A 24,433-nucleotide genomic window follows, 5' to 3' on the forward strand; every position below is an offset into this window, starting at 1 on the left:
CCAGTGATATATTAAAGGTAGAACATTTTGACTTTTTGTTGAGAGAACGCATTATGAACAATCTTCTATAACTACTATAGATTCTAAAAAATGTTCCATGACAGCAAAGGAAGAACGTTCTCAAACAACATTTAAAAAATGTTCTCCAGATGTTTTCTAGACCTCGGATGACAAAATGTTTTTCATACAGAGCATTTTATAACATTCCTGAAATGTTAAAGGAAGAACACTTTTACTTTTTGTTCAATGATCTTGTATAGAATGTTTCCACAATAATGACAAAAAAGAACATTCTCACTGCAACTTTCAGAAAATGTTCTTCAGATGTTTTCTAGACCTCAGATGACAAAACGTTTTTCATACATTTTATAAAGTTCCTGTAATGTGACATATTAAGGGTAGAACATTCACAGTAATCTGCAGTGTGACTTTAAAATCAGTCAGACGTCACAATAAATGCCAAGTGACGCATTAATAACTTTTGTTTCTTCCCTCAGACTGATCTTTAAAATAACTTCATAACTGAGTCTTTGTGTTGTTTCGCTCCAGGCTGTTCTCAGACTGAACCCCGAGTTCTCAGAAGACATCTGATCACATGTCAGACTGAAAGTATGTGTGAAGAGGAGTCTAAAAGTCTGAGAGAACATCAGAAAATGTGAAATATTTTTATAGAATTAGGAAATTTTTATACACAAAAAGCTCCGGAGAAACATTCATTCTACACAAACACACCTCAAGAAGTCAAATTTAAAAGTGATTCCAAACAGAAGACATAAAGCTGTAAGATCAGTTCAACATCTGTATTATTTCTGAGTTCTAACAGATCTTGGTGTCAAAATTTAAAACTAAACAAACTATCACAAATCATCATTAAAATGTTTTACATGATTTTAAAGGAAGCTTTTCCTGACATAATAAATCATGAATAAATTTTATTAAATTAATCTCTGTTTAGGTATTTGAATAATCAGAATGAGTTTTCTTTTTTAAAGCTAAGACATCTAAATCCTGTGATTTCTGTGGGAATTTTCTTGTTTGTATCCTCTATGACAGCAAACTGAATATGTTTGGACAAAACAAGACGTCTTTGGGGGTTTTCTTGTGGTTTGAGCAACATTTTTCACTATTTTCTGACATTTTATCAACCAAACAACTGATCGATTATCCCAGAAAATAATAAGCAACTTAACTGACAAGATAATGATCAGTTGCAGATTTAAGTCTTTATTTGTTCTTTATTTTATTAACTATTTTTAAACTAGTGTTTGTGGTGTTTTGTGGTGTGCAGTTCCTCATTGTGGCCACTGTGGGCAGTAAACACTCAGGTGTAAAATAACCAGTTTAATGACCTTCGCTGACTGTCAGGTGTAAATGTGATCTAAAGGATGACAGGTAACCAGACACAGACTGAACATGTGTAAGAACCAGAGCCTGACACATATTCACATCACTTGTCACTGTGTCTTGTCAGGTAAATTCATTTCTGTTGTTTTAAATGTGACTTGACTATGAATATTTTTTGCTTTCAGTAATTTCACTTGTATTTTTTAATATTGACATGGGTTACTGTTTTTGTTTGAACTTTATCTTAAATTTTTTAAAGAATATTCTGCTTTTGCGCTATTTACCTGGTCATTTTGTAAACACCTGTTTTTAAAAGTACCATACGCATAAAGTCTTCCGTATTCACCTGTTCTGTTTAACTTTAAAACTTTAAATATTTTATAAATCAACTGTTTCCCTTGGGATTGTTTTTATTATTATTAATATCATAGTCTTAATATTTTTAAAAAATTATCACTTTTTTATTATGAAATCAAAAGCTCTATTAGGAGAAAACGAATGTTAAAAAAAATTAAAATTAAAATCGCTGCAAATATTCTCTTTATTATTTTAGCTTTTGTTATTTTTTAATCCCCTCAAAAAATTTGGAAACACGAATAATTTTAACCTCATTAAATAGCTTTTTAAAACTACCGTTTCCACAGCGCCACTTGGCGGTCGGCGGAGGAACCGCAGCGGAGGACCGTGAATCGGACGTCGTTGTCGCTGCATCCATCTTCGCCTGTTCCCTCCTCTCCGGTTCAGTCGTTTGCCACCACGTTATTTGGTCGATTTTCAAGGTTTGATTCGCGTTTTTCCTCCTCTCTGATGGCGTCTAACGGTAAGAAGCTCAGCTACGTGTTCTGACGCTGTTAGCTGCCGGTGACGCGAGTTAGCTGTTAGCGGCTAATCTGTGACTTTAAATGACGAGATGCTATCTGTAAATTTTAAACTAGAATTCTTTAACTTCTCGTAGCGCTGTTTGTCCTGTTCGAAGAATAGCTGACTTGCTAATGTTAGCTGACACTGACATGTGTTTTGGTTTCCCCGAAGAACCTGCAGCGGTTTGTTTGTTAGCTGTTAGCTTGCTGTTAGCTCGTTAGCTAGCTTGTGCTACTGACCCAGTTTCTGGTGCTGGCGGCTCAGACTGCGGACCTGATGAGGGAACAAACAGAAAAATAACCCTTTTTTGTGTTTTTACAAAATAGAAATATGCCTGAAGATATTTCCATTAATCTAGTCCAAATTTGACAAGTGAAGGTGTAGTAATTTGTGATTTTAACCTTCTCCCATGTTGTCTAGAGAGAAGAAACAGTGAAATTACCTTTTTCGTGTTTTCATAAATTAATTAAAGGTTTCAGAAATGTGAAAATGTGTCTTAAGCAGTTTCTAAACTCAATCTGTTCATCTATTGCAGATTTGACAAATCTACGCATAATAGTTGTCTGTAATAATAAATAATCTAGATGTACACAAACTGACATTGCCCCTTTTATTGTGTTTTTACAAATAAAATAGAAAATTCTTAAATGGGAAGCTCTGAATTAATCCTTTCTTAACGTCGTTGTGTTAATCTAGACTGTATCTAACAGATCAAAAGATGTGATTTTAAACTAGTCTGGTGCAATCTGGATCTGAGAAGAAGGGTAAAGCTGAATTTTTTTCTGGTTTTACAAATCTGTAAATGTGTTTGTGGATTCATTAGTGTGAGATTGTATTTTACTCCAGTCCAGATTTAACTGGACTAACGTAGTCCAGATGTTAAAATCTATGTCTATATAATTTCCCCCTTTGTTGCTGAGTCTATGCAAGATAGCTCTAGTGTTAGTCTAGTCCATATTTAACAGATGAAAATATAGTTTTTGATTTTAAACTGTTCTAATGTGATCTAGATTTATCAAAAAGCTGTAAAGTTGTACTTTTTTGTACTTTCACAGATCTGTAAATATATTTTAGCTCTTTCCATTGGTTTACACCAGATTTTTACAACTGTAGACGTGGTATTTTTTTTATCCCAACTTGCTCTAATGTGATCTAGATGGAGAAAAAAAAAGTGAAATTACCCTCTTTCATGTTTTCGTAAATAAAATAAAGGTTGCAAAAATTTGAAACTGTGTCTGGAGTGTCGCAAAATTCACCCTGTTCATTGAAAACAGATTTGACAAATCTACGTATCATAGTTTTTGATGTAATAATAAATAATCTAGATGTAAACAAACTGTGATATTGGCCCTTGTATTGTGTTTTTACAAATAAAATAGGAAATTCTCAAATGTGGAGCTATGATTTATCCTCTCCTTAGCATTGTCGTGTTAATCTAGTCCATATTTCATATCAGACTGTACAATTCCTCCCTCTTCTGCAGAAGGGATACGTAATCAACAAACTTTTCCATGTGCAATATCATCAGACTCTTTCCTAGTAGACTCACAATCTGTATTATCATTGTTCAAGTGCAATACATCTGTTTACTCCAGTTCATTTTCTGTTAATCTTTCTTGTTAGTAGTATAAATATACAGTTTACATCTTGTGCTTGTTAACTATTTTATTTTTCTTATTTATTTTAATTCTTATTTTTTCTAGACACTTTACACAATTAAAACTCTTCACACAAACACTTTAAAAACTTGCATTTTGTACTTTGTTTTTTGTACTTTATATTCTTTGTTATTTCTATTTTACTTGTGTAATTGTGTATATTCCACTAACCTTGGTTTATTGTTTATTGTACTCCGGCAAAACAGTTTCCTCCGGGATGAATAAAGGAGATCTTATCTTGTCTTATTGAACAGATCAAAATATAACTTTGATTTTTTTAACTGGTTTGAAGCAGCAAAGAAGACTGAAACTGAACTTTTGTCTGGTTTCACATGTGAAGTGTTTGTGAACTCATCCTGTTGCTCTTGTGGTCTAATGTGGTTGAGATGTAAGGAAACACTGTGAAAAAGCTTCTTTTGTGATTATTTTGCATTTAAAAACATGCTTCTGTTCTGTTTTAATCTTAACACCCTACTTTCTTTTTTTCCACAGATTATTCCCAACCGTCCAGCCAGGGGTAAGTAAAGTTATTCAGTCAGACTTTATTTAGATATTAGTAGTTGTCATTTATAAAGGTTATCTTAAACCAGAAACGTGAGAAAAACCTTGTGATTTATCATGAAAATTAATTCCTATTTTGACAAAGTTAAGGAAAAGTACATTTATTTGTAGAGTATAACATTTATAACGTGTAAACGGTGTGTTGTTGGTTGGTTTGCAGCTATGGCTCCTACGGTGGAGGTGGAGGTGGAGGTGGAGGTGGAGGAGCTAACCAGGGCTACGGTCAGTCCTCTGGGCAGAGCTACAGCCAGCAGGGTTACGGCGGCTACAACCAGAGCTCTGACAGCAGCCCCGGTTCCTACAACCAGGGAGGTTATGGCAGCTACGGTCAACCACAGTCAGGTAGTGGAAGCAACAGCATCACAGTTTGTCATATTTTATTGTTCTCGTCTCTAATCCCCGTTCTTTCTCCCAGGAGGTTACGGATCTCCACCCTCCAACCAGGGTGGTGGTGGAGGCTACAATCACTCCAGTCAGTCCTACAGCTCTGGAGGATACAACAGCAGCAACCAGCCGTCCAACATGAGCTACAACCAGCAGTCGTCTTTCTCTGGTTACAGCCAGCAGCAGCCTCCATCTTCATCCTCTGCAGGGTGAGACCCACCAGCTTCTGATTCCACACCATTGATTTACTGACTTAAACCTTCGTATGAACAAAAGTACATTTTCTGGCGGGTAGTATTCACCTGGATGAAGACATTTCCCCCTTTTTATTGCTTATCAACATGAATCATACACAATTTAATTTGAATATTTTGAAAAGAATTTCAAAATGTCAAAGTGAAAACAGGTTTTTCACGGTAATATCAGGTAAACAAAAATAAAAAGTGGAAGATACGTGATTGCATAATTATTAATCCCCTTAAAATCAATGTTTAGTAGATGCACCTTTGGCTGCAATTGGATGTTGTAATTTTACCTCATTCTTCTTTATAAACTGTTCAAACTCTGTCAGCTTCCACATGAATCATGAGTGAACAGAACTTTTCAAGTCCAGACACTAATTTTCAGCTGGATTGATGTCTGGACTCTGACTCGTCCTCCAGAACTTTCACCTTGTTGTCTTTAAACCATTTCTGTGGAGCTTCAGCTGTTTGCTTCGGCTCATTGTCTTGATGGAAAACAAATCTTCTCCAAGTCTCAGTTCTCTTCAGACTGCATCAAGTTGTCCTCCAGGATTTCTCTAGACTTTGCTGCATTCATTTTACCCTCTACCTTTACAAGCCTTCAGGACCTGCTGCTGAGAAACATCTTCACATCATGATGTTGTCACCAACATGCTTCACAGTGGCGATGGTATGTTTGTGATGATGTTCAGTGTTTAGTGTCCAACAAACATCAATTCTGGTCTCCTCAGACCAAAGAACCTTCTTCCAGGTGACTTCAGAGTCTCCACATGTCTTCTGGTGAACTCTAGTCCAGATTTTATTTGAACTTTTTCCAACCGAGTCTTTCTCTTTGTCTCCCATAAAGCTTTGACTGGTGAAGAACAGACAACAGTTGTTGTATGAACAGTCTCTCCCATCTCAGCTGCTGAAGCTTGGAACTCCTTCAGAGGAGTCATAGGTGTCTTGATGGCCTCCCCACTATCAAAATGTATTGATGTGCTAAGATTGTTCATCTGTGGTGTTTCCAGTATTTTAATGCTCCACTTCTCTGGTCCTTTATCAGTTATGAAGGTAACTCTCCAGCCTCTGGCTACAGTCAGCCACCAAGCAGTGGGCAGAGCGGTGGAGGTTACGGCAGCAGTGGAGGTCAGCCTGGAGGTTATGGAGGCAGCGGGAGCCACCAGCCACCATCTCAGCATGGAGGAGGTCACTACAACCAGCCGCCGTGCTACAACTCCCCTCCTTTATCGAGCTACAGCCAGCAGAGCCCATATGGTCAGAGTGGAGGTGAGGGTTATGGTAACTTTCATTATTTAAGTTTAATATTTAGTTTACTTCCCCAAATCCTCTTAAATGTAATCATGTGTTTCAGATTTTTATTGAATGCTGCATTTCTTATGATTAAAATTCAACAAATCATTGAGTTTGATTTAAAAAAAAAAAAAACAAAACAGCTGGATTTATGAAGTAGACTGAACATAATCCTGCAGACTGTGGACTCAGAAGCTACTTTTGTTTTAGTTTTTTGCACCATTAGAACCACTTTCAGACAAATAATTGACACATTTCGTTCAAGGACCCAAAGAAAGTTGAAAATCTGTTCTCAGTTTCTTGCTCTAATATTTAGTGTGGTGTAGATGACTTATTGGGATTAGATTTTGGGGTTCAAATCCAAACAGTGGTGGCGCTCTGAGATCTAATTTTCTAAACTATGTCTCAGGATATGGAGACGACAGCCCTCCGACGAGCGGAGGAGGAGGAGGTTATGGAGGTCCTGACGGAGGTTACGGAGGTCAGGACGGTCGCGGTGGACGAGGACGTGGAGGTGCGTTTGGAGGTCGCGGTGGAGGCGGGTACGATCGCGGTTTTGACCGAGGTGGCCGAGGAGGACCAAGAGGAAGAGGAGGGATGGGGTAAGTGTTTAAACATCACTACTCCTGTGTTAGTAGCCCACTGACGTTCTGTACTGTGTTGCATGTAAATGTCTGGATTCACGTGAAGCTGTACATGTAGATAAAACAAGAGAGGAGGTCGTGTTCCATATCTGAAGGCCATCAAGGGGAAATTTCCCATCATCCCTCATGCTTTTATGGGAATGTAATCCTGGGTGCTGCTAAATTACGACAAGCAGTTTGTTTGTTTTCTGTCGACTGCACAGGTCTTGATTTCATTTCATCAGTGAACGTTTAAATGCAGAAAAGTCCTGTGCAGTAACTCTGGGTATGTGTCTGCTGATGATGGTGGAAAACATGAAATCAGTAATGATCAAATACCAAAAAATACCAGAGCAAGAATCATTATTACTGGTCCTGCAACCTGCTGTTTATACAAGCTGCTAATGTAGTATGAAGAGAAGCAAAAGGAAAAAAAATCTTATCACTGAGGGATTTTATTGGTCTAGTCACATGTTTGTTATATATTCTTTTGAGTTCATGCATAGAAAGAGTGTTTTTTCTTCTTCTTTTCTCTGTAACGTGCCCTGACATGAGGAAAATCACTTCTTAAAATTCAAAACTTTACACTGGTTGTTTGGTATCGATGCCCAGATTCATAGTACCAACACAAATCGCTCACTGCCTGGATACCGGGGCTGCATGGTGTGGTACAAATCAATACTATAATTATAAAGAAACAAAAATAAATCCTACGCAAAATTTCTGACACAGTTCCATCATATAACAATGCCATGAAAGGCCTGTGAATAATTAGAGTTACTGCTCACTCTAAGGTGTTTGATTAGATCATGTAAAATGCAATCTGCTCACAAAAGGACACTGTGCAGCTGCTAGACATGGCCTCCTGTTTCAAACGCTGCACTGTACTATAAACTGGATAAATGCCACAATTAACATAGTATCATATGGAGGTTTGGAGTTTTCTCTGTTGGGATCATAAAATTAAGGTCCTTCTGGTTAGAAAACATAAAATCAAACTCAACAGTATGATTATTACCACCAAAGACAATAATTTCAAGTCACACTTACTGAACAATACTGACTCATCTGATCACATGGACAAAGAATAAGGCCTTCTGGAGGAAAGTTCTGTGGTCAGATGGAACAAACTGAGCAGAAATATGTTTGGAGGAGAGAAGGTGAGGCCTTTAACCCCAAGAACACCAAACCTACCATCAAGCATGGAGGTGTCAGTATCATGCTCTGTGGAACTGGAGCTTTACACAAAGTAAATGGAATGATGAAGAAGGAGAATTACCTCCACGTTCTTCAGGAAAACCTAAAATCATCAGCAGAAGGTTGATCTTGGACACAGTTGGGTGTTCCAACAAGACAGTGAGCCCAAACACACATCAGACGTGGTAAAGAAATGGTTCAATCAGGCGAGAATGAAGGTTTTAGACTGGTCTCCTCAAAGAGCTGACTTAAACCATTCAAGAACCTGAAATTTAGTTGAACTGCACCAATTCTGTCCAGAGGAATGAAAAATAAACCAGAAGTTTGAAACCAAAAAAGCCTAACTGAGGAGAAAATGGAGAAATTTAACCAAATATTAACATTTTTGTTTGGATATTATTGGCCCAATGGATTTTAAGACCTTTAATGTATCTATGAGAGCAAAACTTTTGGTCATGACTACACATAAATGCAATACCACAGAGAAATAGATTACTGGTCGGTGCAAATGTATGGAAACCCAGCAGATTACTGAGAACAGAGCAGAGACAGAACAAAGAGTTTACGAGAACATCAGGACTGAAAGAGTGAAGCAGTAACCGCTGTGGTAAGTTGATGTGTTGCTTATAGAGCTGCTGTATTTCATGTACTTCTTTGTAACCTCATAATGTCGGTACAAACTGCCATTTCATTGTGTTCTCTCATCCATCACGCACTTAAAGCTGCTTCCCTGTTGCGTCATCACAGTATCCTTTAATCAGGCAGGTAGAAGTGAGTGTAACAGAAACGTTCTTAAAACAGTCTCTGAGGGATGTTTGTTTAAGGTTTGAGAATGGAGGAACGTATGTTTTTATACCAGATATGACCTTCTGGTATAAAAATGGAAAGTATTCAGACCTCTTCGGTTTTTGGCCACTTTCCTGTTTTAAATTTTCATTTTGAATTGGTAAAATTGACCAGTCTTATGCTCAATAACTCACAATGACAGAGTGAAAACAACTCAATGAAGTGCAAAAAGTGAAGGAATCTGTCTACTTTCTGAAGCAACTCTACTGTTTATGAAAGACACAAACTGAGTGTTAGTGTAAAATAAAGACAAAGGTCTAATTCAAAGACAAATTGGGGCCAAAACTCTGTGACCAGATTTTTGCTTTAGAAAGATTCCAGCTAACTTTACCAGTAAACCTCGACACGGTTTACAATTCCAAGCCAGTTTGGTGTTTTGTTTTTTTTTTCTCTTCACGTGTCTTTTTCTCTACAACAACTTGCTAAAATATGTTTCCAGTAGATGGTGGCTTGACAGACTAACACCAGTGTTTCCCATCGCTGCCTTCTCACCTCCACCTCCCCAAGCAGGATCACTGTGTCATACTCTGCTTTAATCAATCTTTGAATCTTCTCCTAGGCTTTTACCTTCTTCTCCACGCTGGCTTTCTGCTCTTAAGCCATCATTAGAGGAAACTAATATGGGGAAGCCTGTAGACAGTTAATAGTCTTATTGTAGTTGGAGGAAATAATCATTAAAATGCAAATCATTTGGGAGAAAATCCTCAAACACCCGGGATGTGCTGCAATTTGAGTAAAGGTTGTCTGAGACCTAAAAAACAAAAAGTCCAAAGCACCCACAGAGGGTCAAAGGTGTTAACGTTTGGGTTGGTTAATTGACACAAAAACACAAAAGTTGACATGAATGGTGAAAGCAAGTTTATAGAACTTGTGGGTAAAAACAGAAACCTGAGCGCATAAAGGCGAGGTATTTAAAGTAGCCTCTTGTCCTTGAGGTGTTTTAATGAGATTCAGTTCATTAGTGCCAATGAAGAGGGGTGGGTTTACCGAAGAGACTGAAGGTTACCCACAAACCAACAGAGAAATCGCTGTCAGCTCCAGCCTTCAATGCGTTTTTCTCTTCCTCTTCATCAGAATGGGCGATCGAGGAGGATTCAATAAGTTTGGTGGTAAGTGACAAAAAAAATAAATAAAACTGTTGAGAGACGAGGTTTGTTGAGTTTGAGGGGTCGGAGCTATAGGTGGTTGAAGTGTAACGTGAAAAAATGCTGATGTGATGGAGGTTTCCAACTGAAAAACATGAATATAAGAGCGGAGGGTGAAACTTTGGGCTGTACAGGTAAGAACAGTGTGTTCAGGTGTGTGATTTCCAGCAGAGTGAGTATAAAAAAACTGCATTAAAGGTTAAAAATGCAGTTCAGCTGCTCCACTATCTGCATCTTTGATATTTCATGGTGCGCGAGTTTGGTGGATGGAGGTTTTTTATCTTGCATTGGACGAATTTATTCAGGAAATGTGATGAAATCAGTAGAACTGAGATAAGAAAAGAGTCAACAGTTTTAATATAATGCAGGTTAACCCTCTGAACCCCCAAACCCTCAGAGGGGTTATTTTCTTCGTATAAACAGGAAAGAAAAAGTGTGATTTTCAGCTTTCCAACGGTCCTTAAAGGTGTCGAGTGTGACAAATCAGAGTTTAAAGTTGTGAAATTTAATCAAAATCACAGTATTCTACATATCGCATTAAAAAAAATCAGAATTGTGCAGTTTGCTGCAGATTTTGTATAAAACAAAAAAAATCTGCGCTCCTCAGTTCATCTAAGAAACCACGACTGACTTAGTTGTGACCACATGAGAAAGACTCAGAAGAAAACAATCGAAGATTTATCAGATTTTCATCTTTTTGTTGCTTCTTGAATGAAACGTGTGATGTGATTTTCTGAGACGAGAACCAAATCTAACCTTCAAATCATATTATTTCAACAAAATCACTATATATTGTCTCATTTTAAAATTTGCGACAAACAACTTTACATCAGATGCAAGCTCTTCAACATTGCATCACTGACTTGGCTGTGGCCAACGGTGAAAAATTCAGCTTTCAGTTGAACTGCAGGCAGTGTTTCCCAGAGCAGAGAGGAAATCAAAGCTGCTGGATCAATAGGATAAATTCAGCGTGGCTCAGAAACAGTGAACAGAGGAGCAAGTTGTTGAAGATACATTCAGCATGGTGAAACATCTTTACTCCATCAAGGAACGCGCCGGAGTTATGTGACGATCGGCGTACGTTTGTGTCTAATTGTCTGTGTGCAACATTTCTCAAAAATGGAGTAACAGATTTGGATAAAATTTTCATGGAACGTCAGAATTGACACAAGAACCAACTGATTAGATTTTGGCAGTGATGTGGCTTATAATTTGGATCTACGGATTTGTTAAAGATTTCTGTATCATTGCGAGATAGCGGTATAGCCTCACTGTAACCATGACAACAAGTGAATGCTACGTCAGCTGCCTGCTGACGATCACATGATTGTGATCCTACTATAAAACCACCGCTGCAGACTTATCGGGACTTATCCGTCGGAAATCATACAATGACTGAGCAGCCTTGGCGGAGTACTGCACTCTCTGAGTGCTTTTCTTGTTCTACAGTTGATGAGCAAAGTAGAGAGAAAAAGTCTGGAAACATGGAAATAGTTCAATGTCTGTTATGTGGAGACAACATTTCTTATAATTGGTAACACCTGTGGGCACCTAGGTATTAAAAATTTGACTTGAGAATAGAAATTTTTGACAAATTTTAAGTTATTTAAGACAAGTTTGAAGTAACTTTGGTCCAATTTTAAGGTATTTGGACTGTTCTTGAGTCACATTGGACACTTTTATGTTACCTTAGGTGTATTTCAAGTTATTGTAGAGAGAGAAAATCAGACCCACTGGATCAATAAAATAAATGTAGCCTGACTAAAAAACAGTGAACAGAGGAGCAAGTTGTTGGAAGATGCTTTCAGCATGGTGAAACATCTATGAAAGGCATGTTTGCTTTAAAAAACATAATTCTGTGTTCTCTCTCCTTCTTCATGGTTGTTCTGTTCCCTTAGAGGTGCAGGACTTTATCTTCAGCCCAAAATGAGGAAAAATGAGATGTAACCAAAAAAACTACTCAAACTACTTGGAGTTCAGAGGGTTAAATAGATTAAATTATCATTTATGTTCTGAAGATGGATGAAATTGTCTTCAGTTCCTGCTACTAACACAGCGGTAAAACCTGAAGGAAGTTTCTGTGGTAGCGTACGTGTCAAAGATGAAGACTGAAACTGGTTGCACAGCTGTGGAATACCAGAACCTGAACAGACTGTACTGTAAATAGATGGAAGGTTTGTGTTCCGTTGGAACAATACATATATTGTTTGCGTAAACCACATCAACAACAAAGGAATAATTGTATGTTACTGGTTTACACTTGGAAGGCTGACGGGTTGCTTTTGGTTCAGATGATGTTGACATTATTTAGCTTAAAGAATGAACAGGGTTGATTCAGGCGCTCTTGTGTTGTCATGGAAGTCTACAATAGCTGTTCCACAGTGGGAACTGTGGAGTGTTTCACCATCAAAGACAGTGTTTGTCTGTGCAGCTCATGATTCTGTTCTTTATTTTGTGGATCAATCAGTTAGTTGTTCAGTCTGTAAAATGTAATTTAACATCACATTTAAAATGCTTTTGTAAGTTTAGGATCATGGCTCACAATTTTGCAACCAATTTTCCCTTCTGTTTGAAGTTTTTATTGTGTTTTTTGTCACTATTCTATCAGTTAGGGTTGCAAAGTCTCATAAACCCACCTAAAACTCTTTGACAGTGCAACAGTAAACAATGTAAAGTTGTTTTTTGAGCTACCAGATGATGGTTGAGAAAACACTGCTTTTAGGCCAGCATTACATTATTTTTAGTTCTGTGACATTATGATGAACATTTCTCCACTATTTTAAATCCATAATGAAATCAGAGCTGCAACTACAGTTTATTGTTGGTTATTTTCTGGATTAATCAAGTAGTTTTGGACATTTAAGAAGCTGCAATTACAGACTTGAGACTTTTTTTCCCTTGAATAAAATAGAATACCCATATAGTTGCTGATAGATTTAATGGTTGGCAACTAGTAACTTATTGCTGTCTTTCTTATTGAGATGAAAAAAGTAGGAACTTTGAGAAACCTGCAAACAATGACAAAATATATAACAAATAGTCATTACAATTGCAGGGAAATTTGTTTGTTCACTGTTAAAGATGGGCGTCTTGCAGTTTTCAGTCTATTAAAGGCTAAACTGTTAGAAAATCTGGTACCTGTAACTATCCTAAAACAATGGGCCAATGGAGGCTGAGGATATATGGAGGTCAGAGTAAATATTTCTGAGTTTCTTGTGTTGGTGTTGTGGCTGCAGATGTGTTTGCCTGAATGTCGAGCCTGGAAAAGTATATTTCTGAGCTGGTGAAGCTCCTCCATCATTCTCCAAGTTCTGGTTCTGGAGACCTGATGGTGTGTCGTCCTGTGGAGCAGCTGGTGATGCCTCCTGCTTTCATCAGCACCAGAGTCAGAGGTTATTAAAGACCCCCAGAGACACATGAGCAACATAAAAAGCAACAAATCACCAAATTAAGGGAATGACGAGCTTGAAGAAACACTGACGTTTTGAAGGAACAGCTAGTTTTGACAAAGTTTTTAGTTTTAATGTAAAGCTTTGGTTTTCGTTAAATGGAAAAGTTGCCATTGCATTGAAATTCTAAAATAATTTGTATCTAAAATCCGTACAAAGTAATAAGAAAATACCTCAAATTATTTATCCAGGAGCAGGCATTTAATTGTACAATTAATTTACTAATGACTCCAGTGAGTTTTAAATGTAAAGTTCAGGTTTATTGTGACGTAGATTTCACCTTCTGCTGACCTTAATGCATCGCAACAATGCTCGAATCAAATTATTTTCATGAGGAAAGACTGCGAGAGGAGATTCTCTATCATCCCCACCTTTACAAGTCACCATTAGAAGACTTAAATTAAAGTAGCTGCTGCTGGACTTACGAGAAGCTTTTATTCATACATGCTTCCATCAGCAATCACTTTGGGTCATTTGGATGTTACTCTGACATTTGGGAAGACACGTACCACCCACCTAAATTGCATTTAGGTGGATGGTACATGTCAACGGAACAGGAGAAAGACTGTTCTTGCAATATTTTTGAACATAGTCTCCTTTTACTTCACTTGGTCCATCCATGTTCAAGCTTCACTGTCCTTTAATCGAAGAAAGTCGCATCTTGAACCTCCAGATACTCCTCAACAGCATGCATGACATCTTCATCGATCTGAAAATGCCGATGACTGTCTTGGAGCAGCAACAGCAGCTCCAAGCTTCCCTCTCCTTGTCTATTTGAATGCTTTGAACGTTTGAGTTTTTGTGGACACTGATACAAGACTGAGACAAGATAGCATACGGTTATACCCAAATAGGAAAGTCCGCAAGCAGGACTATGCATCCTGTTGCACTGCAAAAGCAGTTTAGAAACGGCTCGAGGGACATGACAAAGAGCTCGAGGTTTGACTTGGCCTCAAAATTTCTCAGATCCCAATCCAGTCATGATGTGAAATAGTGTTGGAACAAGCCTACTCAGTGGATCCCACTGGACCCAAAGGACCCAATGTCCAGTAGCAGACACAACAGGACAGCCTCTTGGTTGATCGGTCCCAAGTCCATGACTCGACAGGTCAGAGTGTTTAGGCATCATGAGAAGGATCTACACAATATCAGGCAGGTGGTTTTAATGTCGTGACTATTTGGTGGATAGTGTAGCATCAATGGAGCTTACAGGTATCCCAAAACCATGAACTGGCCTTCAGATACCTGTATACATCCCTCACTGTGACACAGCCATGGAAAAGATGTCATGTAAACAATGAGTCATCGATTAAGACTGCTGTTACTGACTGGTGAGTTTGCTGAGTCACATAGTTTAAAGAATCGGTTCCATTGTCTAGTGGATTTGCACATACGAGGAATTTGACATGAAAAAGAAGGTTGAAAAGGGTTGAAAAGACTTGAAAAAGTAAGTGCTGCAATTCAAATGACAGTAAAGGGGTACAAGTCAAATCAACAGCAAGTGAAGCAAATCCAAGGAATTCCAAATGTAGTAAAAAGTGATTAAAACCTCTGAGAAATGGTGGGCCTGGTGCTACCTCTTGTCTCAGTTATTACATAAGTTGGATGCTGGTGCTCAGGGTTGGTTCAGGTGAATCAAGCTGCCGGTGACGCAGCATAAATCTCAAAAAGGTGACAAGACTTAAAACACCAAAGAACGGTGTCTCGGTTAATCTCTGAAAACACTGGAGGTTGGTTTTACGAACTGTTCAGTTCTCAGAATGACAAACATGGGGTTCTTGTTCCCAAGATGTTTGTTGGGACAAACTCTTAGAGTCTTTTGTTGAGCTGTTTGAACCTGACAAAGGACGTAATCAATGACATGGATCACTGTGTCCGAAAAACCAGGGATTGTGTTTCACTTGGTGCCAAGAGTTGGTAAAGTTTGTGCGAGAGGAATCGCAACAACACAAATGCCGTGAATTCAAGAGCCGACCTCCACAATCAGATTTATTGATGGAGATGTTCACTAATTTGAGATGCATAAAATGAACTTGTGTGGTAAATCTTCTGCATGGGATTTAAAGATGACATGAGGCATGTGTTGTGAAGATCATGAAAGATGTGGCGTAATAATGACATGGTGGAAAGAGGGTTTTGCTTGAGGCTGTTACATACAGAGTGACTAGAAGCTTAATGTTGGTACAGGTTTTGTCTAAACACAGCGTAAATGAAAGGAATGTATGTCTGAATGATGGCTGATTGAGTGGTTTCACAGCTGCTTTTTTCCACAACTAATCTCTGTTTCCTTGTCCTTTCAAGGACCAAGAGACCCGGGACATGGACATGGAGGCCCCGGCTTCAGTAAGTGTGTGTTATGTTTTTCTTTGATCTTAATGTTATAGTTTGGTGGACTAATCTATCTAGAACCCCAGAAAAACATTAAAAATGTTCCAGTACATAGGGTGTCAAACCATGCGTTTCTGGTTATTCTGACCCACAGTGCTTAGTACAAACAAGCCAGAGCTGCTGAAAGTGCTTTTGACAAGACAAACCGCAGCAAATACTTGAATAAAATTGTCAAACCTCAAGGAGCTTTATTGTGATAAATTAGTTTAAGCCAGCTGTATGTGTATGTATGTTAATATTATTTTTATTTCACAAAATAACCAAGCAAACAAAGTAAGATATGTTCTTGATAACAGCTCTTATCGCAATTCCATTTAGTGCTGCAATACAGCAGTAAAAGTAAAAATGCAATCAGAATTCCATTTGGGAGTGGTGTTATTTGATCAACAGTCACAAGAAATAAAAAATATTGATTTCGCTCAGTACATCATCGTAGTAAAGTTACTAAACACAAACAACAATTAAAAGTTGAACGTGTTGAAACCAGCAGCAGTTGCATCTGATTAAAAACACTCAAAGGTGGTCAGAATAGTTATTGTGAAGTTCAGGTGCTGCGTAAAAAGCAGCATTTTGATTTAAACGACATGCAGACTGAGGAGAATTGGCCCACTTTCCTTTCAAAAGCTCTTCAAGACGATAAAACTTATATTCTTGACCACAGCAAGAGCAGGAGTCATTAGGCATCCCATAAGACTTTGTCATGGTGCCCTTTTACTAGCCAAATCCCCACAATGCTCTCTGCTTGCAGAATTGACCACCTTCTCTGGTCTCTACAGTATTAAACATTATGAAGCTCCACCTGGTGATGCAACCAGGTATTACAGCTGATCTACAGTAGTTTAGTATTAAGTGTGTATTACCAAGGAGAATGGTATTGGATCAGCAGATACTCATTAATAAATGACTCAAATCAAACCAGCTAAAAAAGTGAAAAAAAAACTTTGTGAGAATATCCCCAAATATAACAAAAAAATTTCTGAATACATTACACTCCCTTGTTTAGCAATTCAGAATTTCCCATTAATCTTTAGCTCCTCTGCTGGTCAAGCTTTAAGAAAATCATCAATACATGGTTTGTTCCATCTATGATGCCGGTTAAATATCAAATTCATTTTCATTGATCAACAGTGGATCAAAACAGCGTGGTTGGTGAACATATGACGCTTTATTAACATCCCTTTGAATCTTTTTCCCACCAGTGCCAGACCAGGATAACTCTGATAATAACACCATCTTTGTACAAGGCCTGGGAGACGACTACACTGTTGAATCAGTCGCTGACTTCTTTAAGCAGATTGGAATCATCAAGGTAACTGTCCACTGCTTCATGCTGCTCACATTATAAATATGTACTATAAAGTATGGAAGTATGTAAAATACGAGTCTGACAGTTGTGTTGAATTGGTATAAATCTTAAACTGAGATGAATTTATTTCAGATGCAGGTCTTCAAATTCAGATTAAACTACATGCATAGACATAGAGGAAAATCTAATGAGTGCAGTTTTCACCAAGACTAATGGAAAAATTAGTGGAATTTGTAGTTGTTTGTTTATTTTGATGCCTAAATCGAAGTAAAATTCCGATTTAGTCATTCTGGAGTCCTTAAGGCAAATATCCACCCATGTTTGCTGTCTTTTTGGACCTGGATGGTTCAGACTGTTGATATGATCTGATCCATAATCAAAGACCTGACTTCCATCCATCCTGTTAGGTGAACAAGAAGACCGGCCTGCCCATGATCAACCTGTACACCGACAGAGAGACGGGAAAGCTGAAGGGGGAGGCCACGGTTTCCTTTGATGATCCTCCATCAGCTAAAGCTGCCATCGACTGGTTTGATGGTGAGTTCTTCTTCTCTTTTCAGATTTAAGTTGCCGTCTCACACAGTTTTAATGTGGAAACCAGTCACTGCTGGAATACACAACTAACTTTTTAGAGAGTTCATTTTTCTTTTGTTCAGAGTGGTCTCAATTTTAATCTTGTTTTGATTTGTATCTGCCACTTTCACACTTGTTGACTTTCCACCATGTAGGATTAGATAATCAGTGCTGAACGCTACAGAGCTTTTATCAGAGAGTCACAGAGTGAGGTTCAGCTTCTTTACTCAGGAAAAAGGAAACAACAACATGATTGTAGCTGATTGTTAGCAGCACGGATGCGCAGTCGTGGTAGTTTCTGACATTAAAACATCCAGAAACAGAACATGAGAGCTGCTTTCTTCATGTGGATAAACATAACTATGACAATAACAATAACACCAGGCTCAGCAAAAAGTGATAGACAACTCAAATAGTTAGCTAAAAGAAAGCTAACAGATAAATGCTTGAAATGGTCAACTAAAACCAGGCTAAAAGATACAATGTTTCAATGAATAGCTCAAAGTAGGCTATCTTAAATGTTTGAAATAGTGAACAAAGAGTAGGAAAGACGTAAATAATTGAAATAATTAGAAATAGTGTGATAAATAATTTAGGTTGCCAAAAGAAGACTGATAGATAAATGCTCGAAATAGGTAGCAAAAAGATATGTTTAAAAGTTAGCAGCTAGCTTGCTAAAAGTAAGCTAATCAATAAATGTTTTAAAAAGTTATCTAAAAGATAAATGAAGTGAGCTAACAGACCAGTGGTTTAATTAGTCCGCTAAAAGTTGACTAATAGATACATGTTTGAAAAAGTTAGCTGAACTCAAAACTCAAAGATAAATATTAGAACTAGTTAGAAAAAGCAGGCTAAAAGGTAAACGGCTTAGTCAGCTAACAGTATGCAGTAGAATAAGCGGTTAAAACAGCTCAAAGTCTACTAAAAGAAAAGAAATAGTGCCTAATTAAAAATGTTGGTCCGCTCGCTGCCTTTCTTTTTTTTTTTAGTGATGCAGAAAACGCCTCGGATCTCTCACACCTAATTCCAAACATTCTGTGGTTTCGTCCACCTTTATTTCTTTCCTCACGTCTTTAATGTCGTCATTCTCCAGGTAAAGACTTCAACGGAAACCCGATCAAGGTGTCCTTCGCCACCCGCAGAGCCGATTTTGGAGGTCGAGGTGGGATGAGAGGAGGACGAGGACGAGGAGGTCAGTCTTCAACTTTAGAAACTTTACTCTGTTTAAAACTGCAACCAGATCAGTTTTACATCCATCCAGGTGTCAGTCTAAAGAATATATCTGGTTTCCGTTCATTGTCTCTATAACCATCTTTGATCATCGGTATTATGGGATGTATCATAGTGTGAACAGTAAAACTGCAGTAGTTTAATGTCTATGACATAGAGTCCTAGAAACAATCATTGGTACCCTGGATGTGTTTTCTGATAATTCACCAGAGAAAACTTTAAAAAGTGCATTTTGGTTAGATTTTCAAGGCTCATATCAGCATGTGTGATAGGTGGTTTGTCTCATTTTTCAAGATTTCTTCATAATTTTGGCCAAATTTTGGCTCCTTTTGGACAGTTTTATTTGTAATTTTGTACACACTGAGACAAATAGACATAATTTGACCAATTTGGACCATTTTTTTGTCATTTTGGACAATTGTTTTGGCCATTTTTGACTGTTTCAATTTATACATTTTTGACAATTATTTGTGTAATTTTGGCCAAATTATGAGACATTTTGTATAAATCCTGGCTCATTTTGGAGAAATGATGACACATTTTTGACAATTTTTGTAATTTTGGTCAAAATGAAACAAACACATCCACGATACTAATGCTGCTGCAGTTTTATTGTTCAGACTCTGATATATCCCAGAAAACTGATGCTCAAAGCTGGTTATAGAGAAAATGAACAGAAACCAGATTTAGTGTTTATACTGTGACACCTGGATGGATGTAAAATTGATCTGGTGTCAGTTTTTACCAGAACTCAGATGTGTTTTTCATCCTAAAACGTCCTGAGTCTATCTGCTGTACTGATGAAGTTCTGAGGTTCAGAAATGATGGAAAAAGTCCATTAAAAAGTGATAAATCTGGATCCACCTCTATGTACTTAAAGGGAAATATTTATAGTATGAAGGTAGAACTTTGATTTTTAATAAAGTTACTGTAGATAAAGAACCAGATGATTCTGAGGAGGTTCTGGTCAAAGGATCTGATTGATTTATGGGTTTTTAATCGTCTTCAGTGCTGTTCTCTTTGCACTATGAAGTCTTTAAATGGCTCCAGTTCTGTCATTTCTTAATAAGCTCCTGGTTAGCATCATCACAGATCACTGACTGCTGTGTTCAGGGCCGATGGGTCGTGGAGGATTCGGAGGAAGTCGAGGTGGAGGTGGTGGTGGAGGTTTCCCAGGAGGCAATGGGGGCAGTGGAGGAGGAGGAGGAGGAGGGGGGCAGCAGAGAGCTGGAGACTGGAAGTGTTCAAACCCGTGAGTTCCATTTCAGCTGAATGTTTACTCTATGAAATAAATCAGAGCAGCGAAGCTGAACTTGACGTGATTTTCTTCACGTTTCTCTGCAGCAACTGTGGCAACCTGAACTTCTCGTGGCGTAACGAGTGTAACCAGTGTAAGGCTCCTAAACCTGAGGACGCCGGTGGGATGCCCCCCATGGACAGAGGTCTGGTTTACTGACAAACACCAGCTGAGTCTAGACAGTTCTGTGGACAGCTGATAACTGACCTCCTTGTTGTGCTCTCAGGAGGTTACGGAGGAGATCGCAGGGGAGGGTTTGATCGCGGCGGCTTCAGGGGCCGGGGAGGCGACAGAGGAGGCGACAGAGGAGGCGACAGAGGAGGCTTCAGAGGAGGCCGAGGAGGCGACCGGGGAGGATACGGACCTGGAAAGATGGATGCAAGGCAAGAAAAATAGCAACAGGAAATATTAGATAACAGAACTTAAAACAGGAAGGAAAACTACATAACAGTTTCCTTGGAAGTTTTCTCCTTTTATTGAATTTTAATTTCAAGTCATGGTCACTTTAATTGAATTCTTTGGACAAAAATATACAAAAAACGACCATTTAATGTCAAAATGAAATCAGATTTTAACAAAATAATATCAGTTATTTAGAAATATAAAATGCAAAAAAATGACTTAAATGATTCAACACGAGTGAAACCAGTTGGTGCTTGTAAATCCTTCAGAGGAGTCATAGGTGTCTTGGTTGCCTCTTGAGGCAACCAAGACACCTATGACTCCTCTGAAGGATTTACAAGAAAGAGACTAATGAGGAAGGCCACCAAGATATGTAAGAGTCCTCTGAAGGTGAAGTCATAGATGTCTTGGTGGCCTCTAAGTCCCTCGGGAGGCCACCAAGACACCTATGACTCTTCTAAAGAAGTACCAAGAAAGAGACTAGTGAGAGAGGCCATCGAGACATGCAAGACTCTTCTGAAGGTGAAGTCATAGGTGTCTTGGTGGCCTCCCTAAATCGTTTCTTTCTTGCTCGGTCTCTCAGTTTTTGAGGACGGCAGAAGAAAATTACATAACGTGAAAAAAAATGCAGCGCCTGATAGAAAAACACCACAGTGTAAATACATCACTGAAAATACATATCAGCCAGAACCTGTAAAAGCTAGAAAAGTTGTTGTATTTTCAGCTCTTCTCGTAATTCATTTCAATGTGTTTCTTTTTGTGTTTTCTGAAGCAGTGGTCTAACTTTCTTCTGCACCATTTCAGTATAAATATTCACACTAATCCTCCTTCAGCTGGGGTTTGTGTCATCTTATGTAACACCAACTTGAGCTTTAAATTACTGTTTGTCTTTTCACCAACACAATAACTGAATGTGTGTCACTACATTTTCTTGTCTTTAAAATGTGAAATTCAGGCCTTTAACTTGCTTTTGTTTTATAATTCTAAAGTGAAAGTTTGGATACTTTGTCCACTGACTAGTTTGAAAGCTGAATATAATCCTTTATGTTGCTGTTTCCAGGGGCGACCGTCGTCAGGAGCGTCGAGGTCGACCGTACTGAAGCTTCCTCCAGTGTGAGCTCAACATCTCCTTTTATAAAACTGATTCAGTTCGTAGACAAACGTGACTCTTTCTGTTTGGGTGTTTGTGACTGTTTTCTGCTGGACGAGGCCTCGTTCAGAAAAACTAATTCTCCATTTAAAGACAAAAACAAAGTACACATAAGAGAGATTTTAGCCGGACCTGCAGCAAGAAACACGTCAATAAAGTAATGTGTGTATTTTGTTGCAGGAAAAACAAGTTTGTGGTTCAAACAAAACCTCCTTTGTCACACTGGTGAGCTCTATTGTGAGGTTTAGGAGTATTTTGCTTCTATAACATGTCAAAAACACACATTGAGGTGTTTATTTTACTGCATTTTGTCTGTTTGCATCTGTAGGTTTTATTTATATTATATATCTTTCAATGCTATTTTCTCATATGCGACACTTCCTGTTTACATTCTGAAGGTTTTTACACACATGTCATTCACAGCCTGATTTACAGAACATTCTACGACTAGAAATATGGAACAATAGTTTTTTTTGTATTGACAAAATGTGTTTGATAAAAACAACTTTCCCAAATCACTTCTGTATAAACCTATGATTCTACTATGTCAACAAAATGAAACAAATGTAGAGTTGTGAAGCTGATTTATCTCATGTTGGCATTTCTGTTCTGGAAATTAATGCAAAATTACCACATGGTTATTGAGATATTGAGAAAATGCCTCATTTTATGTTGAAACATAAAAACACTGTAAAAAAAATTATGTCTTCAAATGGAATTTTCTCAAAATTAGGTTTGTGATTTAACAAATGTTTCGATTTCTGCATCAACTGAGAACATTTTAATGGTGACATCTCTGAATTGTAACGTATGAAACATCATCTTACATCAGTAATCTGTTTGTCAAAGCGAATCTGTGCGCTTCAGAAAGTAAAGTGTGAATATTACAAGTCAAATTCTCTAATTTCTAGCTGATTCTTCTTCAGGCGAGAAGGATTAAGAGGATTATGTTACCTTCAGCAGCTTTCGTTCTCAGTCATTTTTTTTCCACTTAAACTACAGAACTGGTTCATATTTCCACATTACTGCTGCACTTAATGAACAGATGACTGTGGCTATCAGTTTAAGTGCTTTAAACATTTTCAGTACAAGGTTTTGTCACATGGAGACTGTAAAACCTGTCTGGTGGCTCTTTATGCTGCCAGACTCCTTTGTTAGTGTTGGTTAGTCGTGTTACAGCAGAGTGGTGAAGGTGATGGAGGTCAGAGCAGCTTTACTGTAAATCACAGCCAGTTTAATGAGATTGTTTGGACAAGAATGTACCAAAAAAAAGACACTGTCATGTCAAAGTGAAACAGATTTCAACTAAATATGAAACATAAAATAAGCATTTGACTCAAATAATTCCCTACCTGTGCAGCCAGCTGGTGCTAGAAATCATTTTATTCCAGAGGAGTCATAACTGTCTTGGTGGCCTCAAACTCCTAACAAGTTAGTTAAATTTGAGTACTTAGATTGCATAATTTTTAAAGAAAATAAAAGTCTAAATTCTCTGATTGCAGCTTCTGAAATGTGAATATTTTCTGGTTTCATTCCATTAAGACAAACTGAGAATCTTTGTGAAGAAAACAACACATTCGTCATGTTGGACCAACATTTTTTAAAAGTTTTCCAAACCCGTAATTATTAATCCAAAAAATCAAATTAATCGACTTTACCAATAATAGTTAATTGCAGCTTCTGTGGATAAAATTTGTCCTAAAATGAATCGGAACAGTTTGATTTTCCTGATGATCAAACTTTCTAAAGAAACAAATCTGATCTGAAATTGAAACCACTGAGGATCAAGTCGCTGCTTTATGTCTTTGTGTTTTTTCCAGTAGCATTAAAGACTTTCTCATCACTGACTTGTTTCTGAGGAACTCGTTGGACTCGAGCCACCAGAAAACAATAAAAGCTGATGCCAGCAGTAACCTGGACCCGTCTTGTAAAGGAGGCCTCGTCCATGCAGCTGTATTTAAAGTGTTTTTGTTGGACTGTCTATTTATTACTCCTGAGTTGTTTTTGTATTGTGCTTGTACTGGTTTCCAAATGAAAATGTTGTAAAATGAAATCGATCAGTGCTTCTGTGGTTCTTTCTGACTCAGTTGTTGGCTGATGTCCACATTTTCAACATTTTTGGGAATTTTTTTTTAGGATTTTTTTGATAGAAAAAAATGTTTTAAAAAAATGTTTCTTTAAGAACATTCACAAAAATTTGCTGGATTTTGGTTGATTTTTTTGTGAATGTTCTTAAAGAAAACAAGAAGTTTTACTGATATATATGTAATCACTTTAGATATTTTTAGGATTTTTTTGGAAGACTTTTCTCATTTTTTGAAAATATTTACAAGAATATTCTTGCCAAATTTGGGGGATTTTTTTAAAGTAAAACTTTTAAGGGAAACTTTTAAGGAATTATTAAAATTTTCTGAAGTTTTGGGAAATTTTCTGAAATTTGAGGAATGTTTTTGCTGAATTTTTGTATTTTTTTTGACAAGGAAA

At 37.7% G+C, this 24,433-nt stretch overlaps 1 protein-coding gene across 1 annotated transcript; it reads left to right on the plus strand.

Annotated features, from left to right (window-relative positions):
• Positions 1-1,972: 1,972 nt before the first annotated feature.
• On the plus strand, positions 1,973-24,006 carry fus (FUS RNA binding protein). The gene is made up of 15 exons (XM_023286945.3): positions 1,973-2,164; positions 4,356-4,380; positions 4,585-4,766; positions 4,840-5,017; positions 6,096-6,319; positions 6,753-6,945; positions 10,084-10,118; positions 15,905-15,946; positions 17,191-17,300; positions 17,705-17,834; positions 18,964-19,062; positions 20,214-20,352; positions 20,445-20,542; positions 20,624-20,780; positions 21,860-24,006. Exons 1-15 carry the CDS (start codon positions 2,152-2,154, stop codon positions 21,897-21,899), a joined length of 1,665 nt encoding a protein of 554 aa, XP_023142713.2. The 5' UTR covers positions 1,973-2,151; the 3' UTR covers positions 21,900-24,006.
• The last annotated feature ends 427 nt before the right edge of the window (positions 24,007-24,433 follow it).

The sequence above is a fragment of the Amphiprion ocellaris genome, chromosome 19 (genome assembly GCF_022539595.1).
Source record: "Amphiprion ocellaris isolate individual 3 ecotype Okinawa chromosome 19, ASM2253959v1, whole genome shotgun sequence".
NCBI lineage: Eukaryota > Metazoa > Chordata > Actinopteri > Pomacentridae > Amphiprion > Amphiprion ocellaris.

Bases quoted from the DNA above. Each gene is read 5' to 3' on its own strand.
- fus (XM_023286945.3), top strand. The intron at 6,320-6,752 runs GTGAGGGTTATG...ACTATGTCTCAG, and splicing joins CCCATATGGTCAGAGTGGAG to GATATGGAGACGACAGCCCT. The intron at 17,301-17,704 runs GTAACTGTCCAC...CCATCCTGTTAG, and splicing joins AGCAGATTGGAATCATCAAG to GTGAACAAGAAGACCGGCCT.